A 20,233-nucleotide genomic window follows, 5' to 3' on the forward strand; every position below is an offset into this window, starting at 1 on the left:
TTTTTACAAGACCTTTAAGTGGAGCACAAACTGAAATCTGAGACAAATTCAGCACAATATCATGCTTATTGAAGTCTACAGTCACCACATATTTGGTAATTCCTTGTTTTTCTTAAGCAAAAATCGCAGGAAAACTACTGTACGTTGTCTAAAGCAGTGGTTCTCAACATTAGGGTCAGGATCCCTTAGGACCGAGAAGGGGTCGCCAATTGCCTCCCAAAAAACAAGGATCATGCTTAAATGATTCTGAAAAGTCTATCAAAGCCATTTTTACTTTAAAAAATTAATGCATAAATCAGTTAAATGTAAAATAAAAAAATAGTCACCTTGTGAGATTTAGCTGAAATCAAAGTAACGTTTAAAAACCTTAAAATCTAAGTCTGTGGGGCGCAGATGGCCTAGTGGTTTATGGCACCCCCACATGCATGCGGGTAGCCCGGGTTCAAGTCCAGCCTGTGGCACCATTTTCCACATGTCTCTCCACCACATCCCTATTTATGATTCTATCTGCTGTCCTCCTCTATCAATAAAGGCACAAAATGCCCAAAATTAAATCTTAAAAAAGTCTGCACTTGACTATTCTTGAATGTGCACGGCTGTGTTCAACTACGCTTCTATCACCTTCGGGTACGATGAGAACCCCTGGTCCAAAGGCTTTTGCTCAGTAAGTGTAATGTGAATAAATGGCAAAAAAATGCAAATAACTTGGAGGACAATTTCAACTGCCCTTTCTATACACATCAGGAGTAATGTGATATTCTGAATAAATTATGCTTATTCTAAAAAAGTTTGTGCTGCTAAGGTCTGCAGTGTGTGTGCACTGTCTTCTGGTAAACTGAGATACATTAAAGCAGAAGATAAATTGTTGTTTCTGCCTCTCCCCTCTGGTCTGTCGGCACCTTTTGGCACAGATAGGTCAGAGCCGTTTCATTTCACTGTTTGATTCAGTTTGCTGCTCCATCTTTTCAGCCAAGTTTGCTGGGAGGGAGGACCAGCTTGTCATTCATTCTATAAACTAAATTATGTTACTAATAATATTAAGAGCACACTCAAGGTCTGCTGCAGGGCTCACAGTGATCTCATGCTCTCTTGTGGGAGCTTTGCGTTAAAAATATGACTAAAATGGTCCATGTTTTTTCTAAAACTTCAAAACAGCAGAGATCATATCATTTTAAAACATATGGTATGAAAACGTAAACAACTAACCTTCACATAGGAAGACAGAAACTTATTCACACCTACTGATACTGTCAGACCTGCACACCTGTCTCACATCTCATCCAGCGGTTCAAATAAACAAAAGATTCCACAGGTTTGTTTTCTTTAACATTTCACTTCCCATGCTGAAAGAACAACAAGAACAAGGTGCACATATAGGGTACACAAACTTCCCATGGTCGTCAAGGTTCCTCCTGTCACCATGAAGTATCAAAATTGTTGCCAATCCTATCATCACACACGTTAACACAGACACGTAGATAAAAAAACAGCAGGTTAAATGAACTTGGCAGGAAATCATGACCAAGCATTAATCCACTGTCTGTGGCCTTTGTTTCTGATCTGCTGTTTGACATTGAAAGTGTTAACTTTCCCTGATGCAAACAGGAAACAAACAAACAGGAAGAGGAAGGGTTTAGATATCTTACATCACTAACTGGATGCATGTGTGTTCCCATGACAATAATCTAACCACACAGCTTCACTGTGTGGCAATTCTAATGGATGTTCAAGTTCTCATATAACGCACATTCCTCAGAGCTGGGCGTCTCCTTCATTCAAAGAGGATATTGTGAGGAGAAAAATAACTAGATGATGTCTCTTATAAGTAGGTTTGAATCTGTAAATCTGCACTGTTTTACAGCAGCTCTGTATAAGTTCAATCATAGCTCTAATTAAAGATGGATTTTACTCTCTGTTAACATTTACGCTCTCCACCAGCTAGTCTGGTCTGGGACACACCTCTGATCATATGCTGCTGTATCTAAAGAGACAAACAAAACTTTAAGTGTTGTGGGGTCTTACCTTTCGAGGTATGCTCTCATCACAGTCTGGGAAGCTGATCACCCTTGCAGCCTTGCCCACCCACAGCACGACCACTGTGGCCAACATCTACAAACAAACACAGAAGTTTATGATGAATGATGGTGGTCAGGTTCACAATAGTTTGATACTTTTTTGGCACCATGAGTAACAAAATCACACAATCTCTTCTGTTTAAAAATGAACAGTATCATAAAGTCTCAAACTGAAAAAAATGATCTATTTTATAGGATAGGTGCACTGGAAAGCAAGGAGTCAATCAGAGGCTGTAAGCAATCTCTGACATGTTATCTAAAGCTCTCTTCGCACAACCCTGCTGTAGCAGAGCTCCACCATCATTCACCTTAAGACATTCATAGTTGGTAAACTCAAACAGCCACACAAGGCAGGATTTTTTACTAGGGATGCACTGATCCAGCTTTTCTGGTCCCGATACCTGGGCTTTGGGTATCGACCCATACCGATACCGATACCGATCCGATACCAGTGTTAAAATAATAACCTGCATGCCCTACTGTGGGATAAGACTGGTAATTTTTTGGGGTAAAAGGCAAAAAATGAGTACATATGGAATTACTGAAGTTGATATTTATTTAAACTATAAAGTGTTTAAATGTTTACAAGCAGTTTGGTGAAAACAATGCTTTAGAACTTACAGAAGTTACTGTTCAATTGTAAACTTTTATAAGAAAACAAAGTGCCTCAGAGGTAACATTCCAGTACAAAACTGTATTACACGTGTTTGTAACCACACACTGTAAACAAAGTGACAATTTGTGAGAATATAGTGCAAACAACCTTGTTTGATTAAATCATAATTTAGCCTTAGTGTCAGGTTCTTTAAGTGACAACAAAAATTCTAGTAAAAAATAAAATCCAATCTTAACAGTTAAGTAAAATAAAAATTCACCTGAAGTAACAACTACCTAAAAAAATGTCCAAATCAAGTAGCCTTTGAATTCCTGTAACAATTGTTACAGCAGCTGAAGTGTCCATCTCACATATGAGTAGGGGTCACTTTTTTTATTCAGAATGCTCATTGAAGAGCAATAACAGGTTCTTTCTCAAAAACACAAGCATTTCAGCCCTTTCTGCAGTTAGTCTGTTTCTTTTTTCATCCACAATGTCAGAGACTGTGCTGAAAAGTCTCTCACGTTCTACACTGGTGCAAGGAGCACTGAGGTATTTTGTAGCACAGGAAGCAAGGCCAGGTAACCGAAGTCTGTTGACGGCCCAGTACTGGAATGGGTTGTCTGTGGCAGGAATCGTTGGCTCTGTCAGATAAGATTGCACCTGAACACAGTTGTGGAGCTGCTGCTTGCTGCACCTGAGTCTTCCTGCTCCTCCAGAATATCATGAAGCTCTTTCATAAAGCTGCTCTTGCTTGTAGTGCTTGGTGCTGGAGTTGGTCCTGCTGCTTCTACACGTGGGACCTTTACGGGTGGCTCTGAATCCCCTGATGTTCCAACTTTACTCCTCCTCAGTTCTGTCTCAAGGTCCAGGATCAGGGCATCTCTTGCTCGTTTTGCTGCCCCTGCACTCGTAAAGTATCTGAATCAAAAATAATACACTGGGTCAAAAATAAGTAATGAGTTTCTAATTAGCTATATTATGTGCAAGGTAAAAATTAAAGAATTTATCATAGTTTGTTGTGAGTGAGGCAAGGGATTTGTATTTTTCTTCTAAGGTGAAAGATTTACATTCTTACCTGTCCTTGTATCTTGGATCAAGCAGAGTGGCAAGGAAGTACAGTGGTTCATCCTCCACGGAGCTGAAGCTTGAAGAAGTGTCATTTTCATAGTTCTTATCCCAGAATCCTCCTCATTTTCTTTGGCCATGAGACGTTTAAGAACAGTAACAGCTGGAATCACATCAGCCGTAGTGGAGCTGGCTGAGGTAACCTTCCTGGTGAACTCCTCAAATGGGGCAAGAACAGCCAAAGTTTTCTCCAGTAAGGCCCACTGGTTGGCTGTAAGGGTTGTGGGCAAGTCATGGTCAGCAGCATATGCAGAAAGGGCTCTCTTCTGCGCCAAAAGACTCTGTCGTAATATAGGTACTATTCCACCTTGTTTTGACATCCTGTTGCAAGCGCTTAACGGGCATCTGCATCTCCACCTGGATTTCTTGAAGGCGAGATATGCAAGTGGAGAATGTTTAAAATGCCCCATTATCTGTCTTCCACTTGCAATAGCATCACTCACACTATGCTGTGCAAGCAACCCTTCATTTATCACGAGCTGCATTGTGTGCGCAAAGCAGCCCAAACTCTGCACCCCGATGTTGTCCATAGCTCTTCTCATGTTGTTTGCATTGTCTCTTAAAATGACATGAACTTTGGTGAGTGGGATGTGCCACTGGTTTAGCATGTCTTGAATGGTTGCAGAGATGGAGTCGCTGGTGTGTGAGTCGTGAAAGTTTTTAGCTTGGAGCACAGCACTATGTGGAGTGAAGCTTGTGTCAAACCAGTGTACAGTTAAGCTTAGCAGTGATAGTGGGCAGACAGTAGAGCTCCTTGTGTCCGTTGTAAAGCTCACTGCAGTAACATCTTTTAGTTCTAGCAATAATTGTCAACATGCTTTTTTGTAGAGTTCAGGCAGAGCGTTCTCAGAAAAATATTTACCGGATGGCAGACAGTACCGTGGTTCCAAGTGTTCAAGAAGGCGACGAAACCCCTCATTTTCAACCACTTGCAGGGGCTGGCCATCTAAAACTATAAATTTCAGCACTTTCTCTGTTATTTTGACGCTTTCATACTGTCAGCTTCTCTCGCTTTTGCAGAGTAGCTGACAACGTTAGCTGCTTTGTTTTGTTGATCCTATTTGCTTGTTCGTAGTCCTCATATTCTTTGGTGTGGTGCTTCCTTAGATGCTTAATTAAGTTCGTTGTGTTGAATCTTGCTGAGTGACCGCCCTCTCTCGAAACATTACACTACTTAGAAAGCAATAGGTGTACTGAGAGTGAAATACCACCACACCGCGGAGCCTCTGCTGTTAGCTGCCGCCATGCTATCATTGCTCTTTCCTTGACAGGCACACGCGTGTGATGTCATACAAGGGCACCGGTAAAAAAAAAAAGGCATAGAGCTGGATGCCTAGATCGGCACCACGGATCGGCCCTTTCCCACCGATACCCAATCCAGCTTTGAGGGGCTGGATTGGGCCGATACCCGATACCAGGATCGGGATCAGTGCATCCCTAATTTTTACACACCTGGGATATTTCACCTTTGATACAAAAGTTAGAGAGGCCTAAAGGGGGACAAAGCGATTCCTCCATCTATGTAGGCTTTGAAGGTCATAACAGAGGCATTAGACCGCATAAAAATGTGGATTAACAGACAGGGACACCAATATAAGGGCTGCTCGATAATGGAAAAAATCACAAACATGACTGTTCTGATTTATAATTAGATCATGATCATGAAACATGATTACTCTCTGATTTTACGACTTTAACACATGCTTTTATCAAACTTAAAACACTTCTAGCACTTACATTTTCAATACTATGATTAAAAAGCAAAAAAGCAAAATAAATGAGTGAATATAAAGGCATATCAAAATAAATCTTGTAATAAAATACAGCAACGAACAGTAAAATATTTACCACACAAGTCAATATCTTTGAAAAACAAGAGCATTATGGGAAACCAAAATCAGGGCTGAACATGATATGAATGTCTTAAGGTGTAGTGATGACTTTTTACATGATGGAGCTGTAGCAAAAATACCAGGTGAAAATACCTATTGCTTTCTAAGCAGTGTAATAATAATAATCAGTGACCCCCGCTGTTATTTCCCCTTGTGTTATGGCGTTTCAGAAATGCACAGCAAGGCAAAAACCGTCCATGCACACACAGGTTCCACTGATCCTGTCCCAGAGAGCGACTCTCCCTTAACACCTCAGTGATGTAATACTGGGGAGGCACAACATGAATTTTTCCCATTGTCTTATATACTGATATTAACAAATTCATCTTAGCTGATACAGTTACAGAGGATTATTTGGGCCAAGGGTGAAGGGAAAAATAATGTGCTGCAATTTGAGGATAAAGTTGAAATACAATATTAAGATAAAAATAAAAATGTCGAGTGTAAATACAAACCCTACAAGACTATAACAAACAGCTGATCTTGACCGTCTCTACAAAATGCAATACATAACTGAAATTGTGAAACCATACTTCAGAATTATATTTAACAACAAAGATTCTTTCGCTTTTAGCTCTCAAATACTGTGTGGTTTTTGGTGTTAATTGAAGTCAGTGTTACGCTTTTGAGGCTCTGGCAGATCCCACCCACAGCTGTTGAGGAGCCTCTTAACTCAACATTTTGACTTCAACAATGAAACTGTAAAAACTACAGGCAATATTCACCACTGATCTATCAGTGGCACAAATGTTCATATCCGTCAATACTGATATCATGTTAGTAATATTATTGTTCTATAATTTTATGGTTGTTTACTGATTATGGCAATAGACAAAATATCAGTCGAAAATGCATCAAAAACCTACAGTATAAAAGTTCTAAAATGTTGTGCATTTAACTAAGTGAAGTAAGTATTTCATCCCCAACAACTCACCCAGAATTCTGGCTCCCACAGGTTGGCTGGTGCCCATGTGGCACACAGCTGTGCACAATCAACCTATTGCCAATACTCCTGATCTTAACCCCTAAAATACACCAGATATCTGTTCGGTCTGTCTCCGCTCCAGCACGGTAACAGAGCAGATAGGTTCCAGTTTTGGTCAATAAGAGAGCTTACACCAGCTGTACTGCTCTGTATCTCTCCTCCAGCAGAGCTCCAGCAGTCCGGAGCCCTCTGCAGCAGATATGCAGGACTTCTATTTCTGCCAGACGCCAGAGCCCTGTGCATAAATTCAGCATGGAGCTGATCGAACGGGCAGGAAGCGTCACCAAAACCAAATTAAAATATCCTGTTTAATTTCAGAATAAAATACTCTGTGTTGACACCAGACCTATGCCAGACTATATTTCCTTTGACTACATTGACATAAAGTCTTAATGGAGCGTAGCAGAGCCTGTAATCAACAGGTCAGAGGAGCAAAAAGAAGCGCATTTATTTATAAAGCATTACTGACCCATAACAGAAGCAGAAAAATCTACATGAAAGGAAAAAAAGAGACAAAATCAAGTAAGTTCATCCTACTCCTGCAGTTCAGAACAATAGCTTCACATGTGTTTATTATGTTTTATGGCACTTTAGTAGTTTCTACTCTCACAGCCAGGTGTGATTCTGTAAGTACTGCGAAACTCCTCAGCCTCGTGAGTCTAGCAGTCCAGCAGTGCTGCTCTGTGCTGCACTGCAAACGCAATCAGTGGAAGTTAATGGACGGCGGGGCACGCCGTCAAACTGCAGCCGTGCACGAGCGGAGATGTACCTGGTGCATTTTAGGGGTAACTCCTCGTGTATATCTGATCATAAGATATAAGATATCATAACACATCTGATCTAAGAATCAGTTTCTTACATTCCAATCTCTATAGCACCATGGGCAAGACCAAAGAGCTGTCAAAAGATGTCAGGGACACAATTGTAGACCTGCACAAGGCTGGAATGGGTTACAAAACCATCAGCAAAAGGTTTGGTGAGAAGGTGACAACTATTGACGCCATTATTCGAAAGTGGAAGACACACAAAATGACCATCAACTGTCTTCGGTCTGGAGCTCCATGCAAGATCTCTGAGAAAGGTGCTGAGAAAGGTGAGAGAGCAGCCAAAACTACATGGCAGGAGCTTGTTAATGATCTGAAGGCAATTGGGACCTCAGCCACCAAGAGGACCGTTGGTAACACACTGTGCCATAATGGACTGAAATTTTGCAACGCTCGCAAGGCCCCCCTGCTCAAGAAGACACATGTACAGGCCCACCTTAAGTTTGCCAGTGAACATCAAGATGACTCAGAGAAGGCTTGGGAGAAGGCGCTGTGGTCAGATGAAACCAAAGTAGAACTATTTGGCATCAACCTGACCCGCCGTGTTTGGAGGATGAAAAAATGTGAATATGACCCAAAGAACACCTTCTTCCCCACAGTCAAGCATGGAAATGGTAACATTATGTTTCGGGGCTGTTTTTCTGCAAATGGTACAGGGCGACTTCACTGCATTGAGGGGCCAATGAACAGAGCCATGTACTGTAAAATCTTGGATGAAAACCTCCTTTCCTCAGCAAGACCACTGAAGATGGGTTGTGGGTGGGTCTTCCAGCATGACAATGACCCGAAACCTACTGCGAGGGCAACAAAGGAGTGGCTCAACAAGAAGCATATTAAGGTCATGAAGTGGCCTAGTCAGTCCCCAGACTTCAACCAAACAGAAAACTTGTGGAGGGAGCTGAAGCTTGGAGTTTCCAAGCAGCAGCCAAAAAAAATGGAGGATTTAGAGACTGTCTGTAAAATCCGTCCTGAGCTGTGTGCAAACCTGGTGACCAACTACGAGAAAATTCTAATCGCTGTACTTGCCAACAAGGGTATCTCTACCAAGTACTAAGTTATGTTTTGCTTGGGGATCAAATACTTATTTCCCTCAATAAAATGCACAGCATTTCAGAACTTTTATGTTGTGTTTTTAATGCATTGTTGACTGATATTCTGTCTATTGTCATAATCAGTAAACAACCATAAAAACTACAGTACGTTAATTTCTTTGAAAGTGGGCAGACTTACAAATTCAGCAGGGGATCAAATAATTATTTCCCCCACTGTATATTGTGATATCAATACAGTTCATACAGACAATGGAATTTACAAATTGCAATACAAATCAACTGGACTACATTTCCACATCACAGGGGCATTTATATCCCACCTTGAAATGGCACAATGAATAAGCATTAGATAGCAAAAAATACACAGGAAATGTTCTTTGTACAGCCAGACAGTGTGCAGGACTTTGCCTGTATATCTGAAAACAAGAGACTACCTGTTATCGGGGCGATGATTGATAGAATAGAAAAATACCAGAGCCATACAGAGAGCTAACACAGTCTAGACTGTACATATACACAGATAACACTCACACTTATGTTTCTGTGCAATCTAGAAAGCGATTGAGAGTTTGGCTGAGTGACTTCTATTCTTGTCCCTGAGGTATGCACAGAGGTATCTATCTTGATTGATTCATGAGTATCGTATCAAAGATACTGTTTTGTGTTGTGACTACCTTATAATGAATAAAACCTGCCCTTAGGTACTGATATGATCATGTTTGTGTGTATTGAGTGTTTAACTCACCTGTCCAATGCCCACACATATTGAAGAGGGGAACCTGAACAGCAGAGATGAGCCATTTTAGTCACATTATAAAACAGCACAAGCTTAAAATAAGACTAAGCAATCATTCATTTAATAACATGTTTAACTTCAGCTTATAGGTCAGTGTATGCTATCTGGTGTAACGGTTCAATGAGTCATCCTCAGTCAAAAGCAGCTGTGGTTGTAGTTAGGGCTGGGAAATGTAAACCACAAATCCCAAGGTGATAGATTTTTGAGCTCAGTGGTGATACACACTACGTCCTTATGCATTTTACTTTAAAAGAAATAATGTTCGTTACTGGAATTGTGAGCTTCAATATGATTCTAGTATGAACAATACTGAAACCTGTCTGATACCACGAAGAAACAGAAGTGTTTGACCACCAATACTGGGCATTTTAATGATCAGAAAGTTGGCAGTATTTGGAAAATTGACGACACCCTCAATCCTCTTTGGGTCAACCCCGTTTTCCAATTGTTGCCAACTTATTTGTACAATTTATACAGTGTGCAAGAGTCTGCTTAAATATAAGGATGTTAAGCAATAAGCCCGTTAGCATGTCTAGGACTTGTATTTTTGTACCACACAAGTATCAACATTATTTCGTTTTCACTGATAATAAAAATGCCCGTAAATACAACCAATGAAATAGAAATGCCCCATTAGAATATTACTGTTAGAGCTTCTTCCTGTAAACATCTTTTACTTCCTAAGGCTGCCATCATTTTGTATTAATACATAATCAATATCAACTCTATCGATAAATGATGATGTCTTATTTGAAACTGTGTCGATAAAACTCAGTGTATTTCCCAATCCTAGTAGCAGTCGCAACAAATTTTAACGACGAAACTTTTCGAACGAATTCTTCTTCATTTATCAAAGTCCTTAGTTAACACGGTCACTTTCTACACCGCAACACCAGCCAAGCTAGCCAAAAGTTACCGCTAGCTAATAACGCTCCACTGGTCGCCAACTCAACTCCAGCCGCTAGCTTTAGCTAGCACGTTAGCATGCAAACTGACGCTAAAACCGTCAAAGACCTCTACCTGTAGTTGGTGAGCACGCTCTTGTTCACCACGACGATGAGAAACGAGCTCAAACCGTAGAAACCGGCGGCGAACAGCTTCACGAACACCGTTAGAGGTTTATCCGCCATCCCCGACAAGAGCTCATTCCTGACTGAGAGAGAGGAGCTGTTAGCCCGCTGCTGCCATCACTGAACACCGGGGAGAGAGAGAGGAGGGGAGAGAGAGAGAGGAGGGGAGAGAGAGAGGGAGGGAGGGAGAGAGAGGAGCAGTAATCTCACTGAAGACGGGAGGGAGAGAGAGAGAGAGGAGGGGAGAGAGAGAGAGGAGGGGAGAGAGAGAGGGAGAGAGAGAGGAGCAGTTAGCTCACTGAAGATGGGAGGGAGAGAGAGAGAGCACAGATTCAGAGATGGGGTAGAAAGAGAGGGAGAGAGAGACAGCTTTACTGTTCCACCAATAAAGCCTGAGTGTAGTTTATGCACACATCACTGCTAACATGCCTGAATATATAAACTTAGCATTAAAAGTAACGAAATTAGTGTTTGGTGGATTTCTTGTAACAATGCAAATCTTACGTGTTGGACAGCCTGTTTATTTCCCTTTTAAATGGAGCCACATTTGTGAGGAACATGCATTTGTTGGAATGAGCAGCAGAGCTGAGTGTGTGGCTTTAATTGTAAACTTTTAAACGTATCTGTGTATTTTCATTGCCCTAATTTCCATTTTTTTTCCACTTCAATCAATTTTTTACTGCTTTAAGCCCACCTTTGTCACTTCTTTCTGTCCAGTTTCTGACTCTTTGATCCTGCTTTTTACAGCCCTGTGATTGACTGGCGACTAGTCCAGGGTGTACCCCGCCTCTCGCCCAATAACAGCTGGGATAGGCTCCAGCCCCCCAGCGACCTGTGACGGGATAAGTGATATAAAAAATGGATGGATGGATGGATCCTGCTTTTTACTGTTTGCATTTTTTCCCCATTTTTGCCACTTTTCACCGGTTTAAGCTGAATTTGGCCATTGAATGACACTTTTTTTTTCAAAATGTTTGCCACTCTTTGCTGTTTTTGGCCACTCTCCCACCTTTGGCTGCCTTTTGACCATTTTAGTCACTTTCCACTCATTTTTTGTCATGTTTTTACCACTTTATGACCATTTTCGCACCTGTAGCACATTTTTTGTCACTTATCACCCACATTTTGCCACTTTCTGTCCTTTTGTGCCACTTTTTCTCCCCCATTTTTTGTCACTTTCCACCCAGTATTTGGCTTTACAGGCCAATTTTGCCCTTTTTTACCCTTTTTTTTGCTGCTTTTTGACCATTTTGCCCCCTTTAACTCTTTTTTTTTGCCACTTTAACCCATTTTTGCCACTTTTCACCACTTAGATTGTGGTTCTTGCAAAGTTTTCTTCGACAATTCGGCTCTTTGGCTGAACAGGGTTGAGTAACACTGCTCTATTTGACACAAATTTCAGTGTGTTGACCGATTCATTTAGTCACTTTTGATTCAATAATGACACTAAATGCTAAGAAAAGTAAATAAAATCACACTTTTAATTGTGGGCTTTTCAAGGGCCCCTTCCTACTGTGGGTCTGGGTAATAAGGACCCTTTCCCCCCCTGTGCTACACCCCTGATCTCTGCCATCTCCTAACAGCTTATTTTGCTGTTGCTATTGGCTCTTTTTTTTTGGGCTTCTAGTACTCCCAGGTGCTGACAATCAAAAGCCGGACTGACACCTGTTATCTTCAGTGATAAGTCCAGATTCTGCCTATGGCAGCTTGATTGGAGGGACAAAGTTTCGCGCAGATGCTATACTGATTGCAGTACTGACAGAGTAACTTCTTTTGGTGGAGGCAGTGTCCCTCATCTCCCTCCTTGGAAAATGAGGGTTGCATCATTAGAGTCAATCTCAATACAGAGATATCGAGACGAAATTCTGCACCCAGTTGCAATCTCATATCTCCACAGTCTAGGACCGAACTCTGGCAGAGAAGATTTTTTACCTAAGCATACTAAGCTCTGCTGCTCATCCCACAAATGCATGTTCCTAACAAATGTGGTACCATTTAAAAGGGAAATAAACAGACTTCCAGCAGTATAAGATTTATTGACAAGAAGCATTGTTACAACAAACTACCAAACACTAATTTTCTTACTGTTTGTGCGAGGTTTGTATAACAGCTAATCATGAAACTCCACACGCTACAAAAGGCCATTAGGGACAATTCAGATTCAATTTTCAATGCTGAGTTGTTCCTTCAAAGTCAGTATTCTGAATTTAATGCCAAAGTTGTCTAAAGAACTCAATCTAGCCTTTAATGAATACAGTAAACTTGAACTGAATGATTTCATTACAGAAAAATGAATTACAACCTCAATTCCAAAAAAAGTTGGGGCACCTTGGGAAATGTTAATTAAATGAATGCATTCCTTACAATGTTTGCAATGTTTACCATCGTGCAGCATCCCCTCTACAACAGTCTGTAAATGTCGGGGAAATGAGGAGACCAGTTACTGGAGTTTGGGGAGAGGAATGTTGTCCCATTTTCGCCTGATGTAGAATTCTAGATGCTCAAGAGTACTGTCTTTTTTCCTTTTCAGATGCTCCAAATGTTTTCTGTTGGTGAAAGGTCTGGACTGTGTTTAGCACCTGGACTCTTCTACTGTTGTAGACAAAATCATGTCTGTAGTTATAGTGCTGAAAGCTACAGTCTTCACTCTGCGGCTCAATCACAAGACTTAGTTCTGCTGCTTAGTTCTGTAAAGGATGATCAGCATCTCTACAAGTGTTTTATAGATATCATGCTCAAAAGAATGGCCTGGAAAACAAAGGATGATCAGGAGGCCTAATGACCTTTGACCTATTATTAAATCTAATTGGTTTTCCTTCAGTTAGAGTGAACATTTGTAAGAAGTCTGAAAAAAAATCCTTTTCAATACTCTTGAAATATTGTGGCCTCAAGAATGGCCTGGAAGGACAGACAGACAACCAAAAAACATGACACCTCTAACCTCTGTCATTAGAGGAGACCCATTAAGTCTTTATTTTTATGACCCCCCTTCCTCTACTGGGACCCGAGCTAGTTGTGCCGTGATGTTGTGCAGAGAGAGTCCCCCTGACTGGAGGCTTTCTGACCTGACCTGGCTCAGGCCTGTGTGTAATTTGGCAGCTGGTGGAGGATAAAAACCTGACGTGTCCCTGATAAGACATGCGTTGGAGCCTGTGCCACGTTGCCTCACAGGGAGCAGAGTCACTCAGGGAAACTTCGATTCATTTCTTTCTCTGAAGCAGCAGCTGATGTGAGGATGTCTGGGCTGAATGCCTCCCTCGGATACTTTGTGTCTGTGGTGATCTTCGCAGCCTCGATTGGGCCTCTTCTTAAAAAATGGCCCTGGCTAAGCTTCATGACAGAGTTTGCATCCTCCTTCATGCTGGTGGCGTGCCGACTAGAGGTACAGACCATCGTGGACGTGGGGCAGTGGGCCGGGGGTCTGGGTGCAGATGTGACTGTCACCATGCTGTTTGTGGTGCTGCTGATTAACGGGGTGATCTGTGGGGCCGCGTCAGGGAACCCCGCCCTGGTGCTGATGAAGTTTCTGCAGCTGGAGGCCCCCACCATGCCCACCCTGCTGGCTGTGGTGGTCCAGTTTCTAGGAGCTCGCCTGGCACTGCTGGTGGCAGTCTATTACTGGAGTCTGGAGCTCACAGACATGCACATGATCAAGAACCTGATGGCCCGGGAGTGCAGCTCGTCTCTGCTGGTTTCTGTGCTGCAGGGCTTCTTCACTGAGTCTGTGTGCACGCTCATCTTCCTGCTCATCCATCTGAACCTAAGACAAAGATCTGCTCTGATCAGGATCCCTCTGATTGCTGTCCTCATCACGTTCCTGTCACACACAGGTGAGGCCCCACATATCATCAGAAGGACAACTCATAGTAGACTCAGATTCTCTATTGTCCAATGAGGTAAAATGAGTTTGCACACAAAAACAACACACACAAAGGAAGTTACGACCAAGTAGTGCAAAGTGCAATGTGAAAATGTACAAAAGAGCAACAGTAATGCAAGAAGAAGGACAAAATACTTTCTACAATCAATAATCACAGCTTTAGTTTTTGGCACGTTTAACTGGAGGACAAACCATTGCACCATGAACCTGCTCTTCACCCTCCAGAAGGCTGACAATGACCTTATCATCAGCAGATTCCAGGAAGTGTATGTTACTCTAGTTGCTTCCAGACTCATACGTATAAAAAAGAAAGAGAAGGGGAGACTGGCAGCAACCATTGTGAATGCATCCCAACGCCTCCTGAGCCAGGTTTAAGATCTGAAAGCTCAGACTGTACTGAGGTGTTCTGGTTTGCATTTATCCATGTTAGTCTGGCAGTACAAATACTTTTTCATCTCAAGCATAGACTGCCAATGAACATGGAGGAAGTTCTCACACTATTAGGTTAGGGAAGAGGACTTCTAGATTGTGTTAAAGGTTAGAGATGCCATCTAGGGGCCACTGTGGGTAGAGTCTGTGTTGTTTTCAGCTGGAAGGTCGGTTCAGTTCCACACTTTTGCAGTTTCATGTCAGTGTGTCCTTGGGCAAGACATTCATCAGGCCAGCGATTCTCAACCTGCTGCTCCTGAGCTCCATACAGCTCCTTTAAGACTAACAGGGGATTTTTAGGTTCTGGATAAAAACAAACCAAGTAAAATATTTTCAAATAGTTTCAAGGCTACGACATGGTTGAGTTTTTACTGCATTAGGTAATTACCTTACCTTTAAGATTCTGTCTGCTCTGCTCTCACTGAAAAAAATGTTAGGAACCACTGCTCCAAGATATCCTCGTTATAGTTGTGCATCAGTATGAGATATACATGTAGATTTACCTTCAATGATTAAGATGTGTATTTTGGTAGTGAATAAGGAAACAAGAGTGAATGAAGTAGCACTAAAATCAATGTGGATTACCTGATCACCTGGCTAAACCCCTACAAACATGGCCTCTGAATGTCTAAAGCCACCTGGGTCGCTGTAGTGCTTCTACTTCACTTTTATTTCCTTGACATGAAGATGTTTTGGGGCTTGGACCTCACTGCTGGGGCCGTGGGTCCATCTAAGGGACCTTATTGGATCATAAAAGTTTATTGACTCTTGGCCCATCCATCCATCCATCCATCCATCCATCCATCCATCCATCCATCCATTCATTCATCCATCTGTCCATCCATCCATCCATCCATCCATCCATCCATTCATCCATCCATCCATCCATCCATCCATCTGTCCATCCATCTGTCCATCCATCCATCCATTCATTCATCCATCTGTCCATCCATCCATCCATCCATCCATCCATCCATCCATCCATCCATCCATCCATCTGTCCATCCATCTGTCCATCCATCCATCCATTCATTCATCCATCTGTCCATCCATCCATCCATCCATTCATTCATCCATCTGTCCATCCATCCATCCATCCATCCATCCATCTATTCATCCATCTTCTTGCCCTTGCCGAGGTCGGGCCACGGTGTCATCGGTGAAGCAGGTCAACCCAAACATCTCTCTCCTTCCAAGGCGCTCCCAGACCAGATAGGACAGTGGTTCCCATCTTTTTTTCCAATGAGCCCCCCTGACTTGTATTGTATTTTTTGACAGATGTCAAAAAACCCATCAAATGTAAAGTTATCATTGTTCAAATCTACGTACAACAGCCCCACACAAAGGTGTTCTTATCAATAGACCTTTGCATGAACTATTGGTAAGTGTTTTTTTTTTCATTTAGTTAGCATGAGTGAATCTAATTTTGGCACCCCAAAGCAGACAGAGCCTCGTCAGAGCCCTGAAATCTTTGGCGCCCACTTCCCAAGGGGGTCCCAGACCCCAGGTTGGGAACAAATGAGATAGGTTATAAAATCCCTCCAGCGAGTTCTGGGTCTGCCTCAGGGTCTCCTCCACAGGAAGACACCCAGGAAGCATCCTGATCAGATGCCTGATCCACCTGACCCTTATGGATGTCTGAGCCCAGCCACCTCTTGGCCCATTACTTACAATCAAAACACACTTCTTAATGCTTTAAATAGATTTAGACATTAACCTCAGGTTTGATGCACACCTGTAATGACTTTATCTTGAGGCCTGGGTGGAGCATGAGGCCCCTGCTGTCCACTAAAATCATGTTTGAGAGCAGACATGATGTTGTTTTGTTAGCGGATCATGTCTGTAAGCCTGAGGATCAAAGAGTTGAAGCAGAGCAGCAATATTCTGTTGTTGTCGGTAAATCCACGAGAGTTTGACCTGTAGTGTTCATGGTAAATAGAAATCAATCATGTTTCCGGTCATACATGTTACCTTGAAAGATGTTTCTGTGCCTGCAGTTTAACAGAGATGAACAAACTTTACTCTTCCATTGCATTTCTCAGCCAAAGGTTACACTTCAGCCTACATAAACCCATCTCTGGCGTACGGCCTCACCTTTCACTGTCCTGGTTTCACCTTTGTTCAGTACGCTGTCGTTTACTGGCTGGGCCCTCTCACTGGTATGTATATAATAAAACAAATCTGCATCTTTTTAACCGTTTCCACTCTGCCAACAGTGACCATCCGTCTGTTTTACAGGGATGATTCTGGCTCTCCTTCTCTACATGGGTCACATCCCCAGGATTTTTGCAAAGAACCTTTTTTATTTTCAGAAGACACGATTCAGAGTGCCCAAAGGAGACAAAGGAGAGAAGAAGAAGATGTGAAAAAAGTTTTTATTCAATCAATCTTAATGTGACGTACCCGAAAACAGATGGTTAAAGATCAGAATAAATCCAGCCAGAGCAGCGTTTTATTTCCTGTGCAGAGATGTTGAATATGAGGTATGAAGATAAAAAGTACGGTGGCTGTGAAGGGCAAACAGCCTCTAACAGCCACTGACACAAAACCGCTGAAATTTCTGAAACACAATCAAACGTCTGAACGAACCTCAAACAAAATGAAATAAATTACAGAAATAAGGACAAAGAAATGTTTTTATTTTTAGATACTGACCAGGATAGACTTTCAAAGGTACTCAGAGTTTTAGAAAGTCAAGTCCTAGAAGAGTGATACTCAGCGTGTGGCTCTTTTATGTCCTCATTCTAAATATTATTCCCCCAGAAATCCTTTATAAAAACAAACTTTTTTGCCCTTTTTCACCATTTGTTTTTTGCCACTTTTCATCCATTTAAGCTACCTTTTGCCATTAAATACTGCTTTTTTCCTCCCTTTTGCCCATTTTGACATTACTTTTAGCCACCTTTATCCCATTTTTGCCCTTTTTCACAAATTTCCCCCAATTTTCACCCACTTAAGCTACCTTTTCCCACTAAATACCACTTTCACATTTTTTTTCACATTTTTGCCCATTCTTGCCACTTCTTTTTGCAACTTTTATCCCATTTTTGCCCCCCCCCCCTTTTTTTGGCATTTTTCCCCCATTTAAGCTTTGTTTTGCCTTTCAGTGCCACTTTTTTCCTACTCTTTGACCACTTTGACACATTTTGGCAACTCTTGACCCATTTTTGCCACTTTTCACCATTTTCCCCCAATTTTCACCCATTTAAGCTGCCTTTTGCCACTAAATACCACTTGTTTCCTATTTCTTGCCCATTTTTTTACTCTTCACTGCTTTTTGCCCACTTCAGTCACTTTTCACTAATTATTTTGTCACATTTGGACATTTTATGTCACATATAACTCATTTTTTGTCACTTCTCACCCATTTTTTCTACTTTTTTGACCCCTGTCACTTTTCCTTCCTATTTTGCCCCTTTCCACACATTTTTTTTTCTTTTTGACCATCTTTTCCATCTTTAACTTATTGTCACTGCTTAGATTGTGGTTCTTGCGAAGGTATTTTTCAACAGTTTGGCTCTTTAGTTGAGCAGGGTTAAGTAACGCTGTCCTGGAAGATTTTTTTTTTAAATTTAATTTGAATTTGACTTTTTTTTGTTTAATAAGAAATGACTCATCAAGCTATTTCAAAACACCTGTGTTTCAGGTGGTTGAGTTCTAACAGGGTTGCACCAAGCACAGGTTACTACAAATTAAAAATCCAATAAACATCGTGTCTTTGACAGACGCATTTTTGATGGGTTGTACATGTAATTTTAAAAATACATCAGAAATTTTCAGAACATAAAGTTGATTTTTCAAAAGTTTTGGTGGCTAAATTGTCCTCCAGTTCTGGAATGATCCATCTGATCTGACACGGACACCATTTCATCTGGCCTGGGATCAGTGACAGAGTCCAGAGAGGGCGAGAGAGAAAGAGAGAAAGAGAGAGAGAGAGAGAGAGAGAGAGAGAGAGAGAGAGAGAGAGAGAGAGATTTATCTCTCACTTGTGCGCCGACAGGCTGAAAAAAACCTTCAAGCCTTTCTCCTCCTGAGTGAAAAGTGGTGTGAAGTAGTCAAAATTTGCATTTTTAATACTTAAATAAGTAGATATTAATAATTGATATTTTTCAAAATGTCCCTCATTTTTCCCAAAAGTCTAGCAGGAAAATGACACCTGCTGGCTCATGGGCTGTAAGTCTGACACCCCTGATGGAGCATGGCATTTTACCTGCTAAAGAGGAGGCTGAAGGGAGAACCCAGGGGTGTAGCACAGGGGGGAAAAGGGTCCTTATTACCCAGGCCCACAGTAGGAAGGGGCCCTTGAGAAGCCCACAATGAAAAGTGTGATTTTATTTTATTTTATTAGCATTTAGTGTCATTATTGAATAAAAAGTGACTAAATGAATCAGTCAACACACTGAAATTTGTGTCAAATAGAGCAGCGTTACTCAACCCTGCTCAACCAAAGAGCAGAAGTGTTGAAAAAAAAAACTTTGCAAGAGCCACAATCTAAGTGGTGAAAAGTGGCAAAAATGGGTTAAAGTGGCAATAAAAAAAAGTTAAAGGGGGCAAAATGGTCAAAAAGCTGCAAAAAGGGGTGAAAGAGGCAAAATTGGCCTTAAAAGCCAAATACTGGGTGAAAAGTGACAAAAAATGGGGGAGAAAAAGTGGCACAAAAGGACAGAAAGTGGCAAAATGTGGGTGAGAAGTGACAAAAAATGTGCTACAGGTGCGAAAATGGTCATAAAGTGGTAAAAACAAGACAAAAAAAAATGAGTGGCTAAAATGGGCAAAGGGCAGCCAAAGGTGGGAGAGTGGCCAAAAACAGCAAAGAGTGGCAAAAATTGGGGAAAAAAGAGGCATTTAATGGCAAAAGGCAGCTTAAATGGGTGAAAAGTGGCAAAAATGGGGGAAAAAATTAAAAATAATAAAAAGCAGGAGAAAAACTAGACAGAAAGAAGGGACAAAGGTGGGCTTAAAGCAGTAAAAAAATGATTAAAAGTGGCAAAAAATGCAAATAAGGGCAATGAAAATATACAGATAAATGTAAAAGTTGTCAATAAAGCCACCTGTTTAAGTGTGGGAAACAAACTGATTAATGTGACTGCCAATGGATCATTTCTGAGGTCGAAGTTTCCCTTTTTCAAGGTTTTCTGGGGAATAATATTTCAAATGAAGACATTAAAGAGCCACAAATCATCACAAAAGAGCCACACACTGAGCATCACTGAAACAGAGTCAAATACAATACTGGGGGCCCTGCTCCTCCCTTAAACATGTCCAAATGGTCCAGCACTGCAAAATAAAAAAGTAAATTTAGTCAAATAATGCTCATGAATGTGGAAATTATGGTTCAAAAATACACTCAAATGCAGCGATATCTGTAAAAATGAGGCAACATTTGTGGCTTGGCTAGCCGGTTCAGGGGGGCCCTGTGTAATATTCTTTTAGAGGCCCTAAATCCTTTGGGAGAAACCCCCCCCAAAACAAACAAACAAACAAATGTAAGAGGCTGTGGTAAAAGC

General features: G+C 41.5%; 2 protein-coding genes across 2 annotated transcripts in view; one reads left to right on the forward strand and one right to left on the reverse strand.

Annotated features, from left to right (window-relative positions):
- The window catches only part of LOC121512659 (UDP-N-acetylglucosamine/UDP-glucose/GDP-mannose transporter-like), a 32,870-nt gene extending 22,337 nt beyond the window's left edge, over nucleotides 1-10,533 (reverse strand). The window contains exons 1-3 of the mRNA XM_041792038.1: nucleotides 10,368-10,533; nucleotides 9,297-9,330; nucleotides 2,023-2,109 (exon numbers count right to left, since the gene is read on the reverse strand). Of these exons, the coding sequence (XP_041647972.1) occupies nucleotides 2,023-2,109; nucleotides 9,297-9,330; nucleotides 10,368-10,477 (231 nt within the window). The 5' untranslated portion in view covers nucleotides 10,478-10,533. The remainder of the gene's footprint in view (nucleotides 1-2,022; nucleotides 2,110-9,296; nucleotides 9,331-10,367) is intronic.
- A 3,068-nt stretch (nucleotides 10,534-13,601) lies between these two features.
- On the forward strand, nucleotides 13,602-17,534 carry aqp12 (aquaporin 12). The gene is made up of 3 exons (XM_041791994.1): nucleotides 13,602-14,247; nucleotides 16,769-16,885; nucleotides 16,965-17,534. The coding sequence occupies exons 1-3, from the start codon at nucleotides 13,653-13,655 to the stop codon at nucleotides 17,090-17,092; spliced, it is 840 nt and encodes a 279-aa protein (XP_041647928.1). The 5' UTR covers nucleotides 13,602-13,652; the 3' UTR covers nucleotides 17,093-17,534.
- The last annotated feature ends 2,699 nt before the right edge of the window (nucleotides 17,535-20,233 follow it).

This window comes from Cheilinus undulatus, linkage group 7 (assembly GCF_018320785.1).
Source record: "Cheilinus undulatus linkage group 7, ASM1832078v1, whole genome shotgun sequence".
Classification (NCBI taxonomy): Eukaryota; Metazoa; Chordata; class Actinopteri; order Labriformes; family Labridae; genus Cheilinus; species Cheilinus undulatus.

Bases quoted from the DNA above. Each gene is read 5' to 3' on its own strand.
- aqp12 (XM_041791994.1), top strand. From the start codon at position 13,653: ATGTCTGGGCTGAATGCCTCCCTCGGATACTTTGTGTCTGTGGTGATC. The intron at 14,248-16,768 runs GTGAGGCCCCAC...TGCATTTCTCAG, and splicing joins CACGTTCCTGTCACACACAG to CCAAAGGTTACACTTCAGCC. The intron at 16,886-16,964 runs GTATGTATATAA...TCTGTTTTACAG, and splicing joins CTGGCTGGGCCCTCTCACTG to GGATGATTCTGGCTCTCCTT.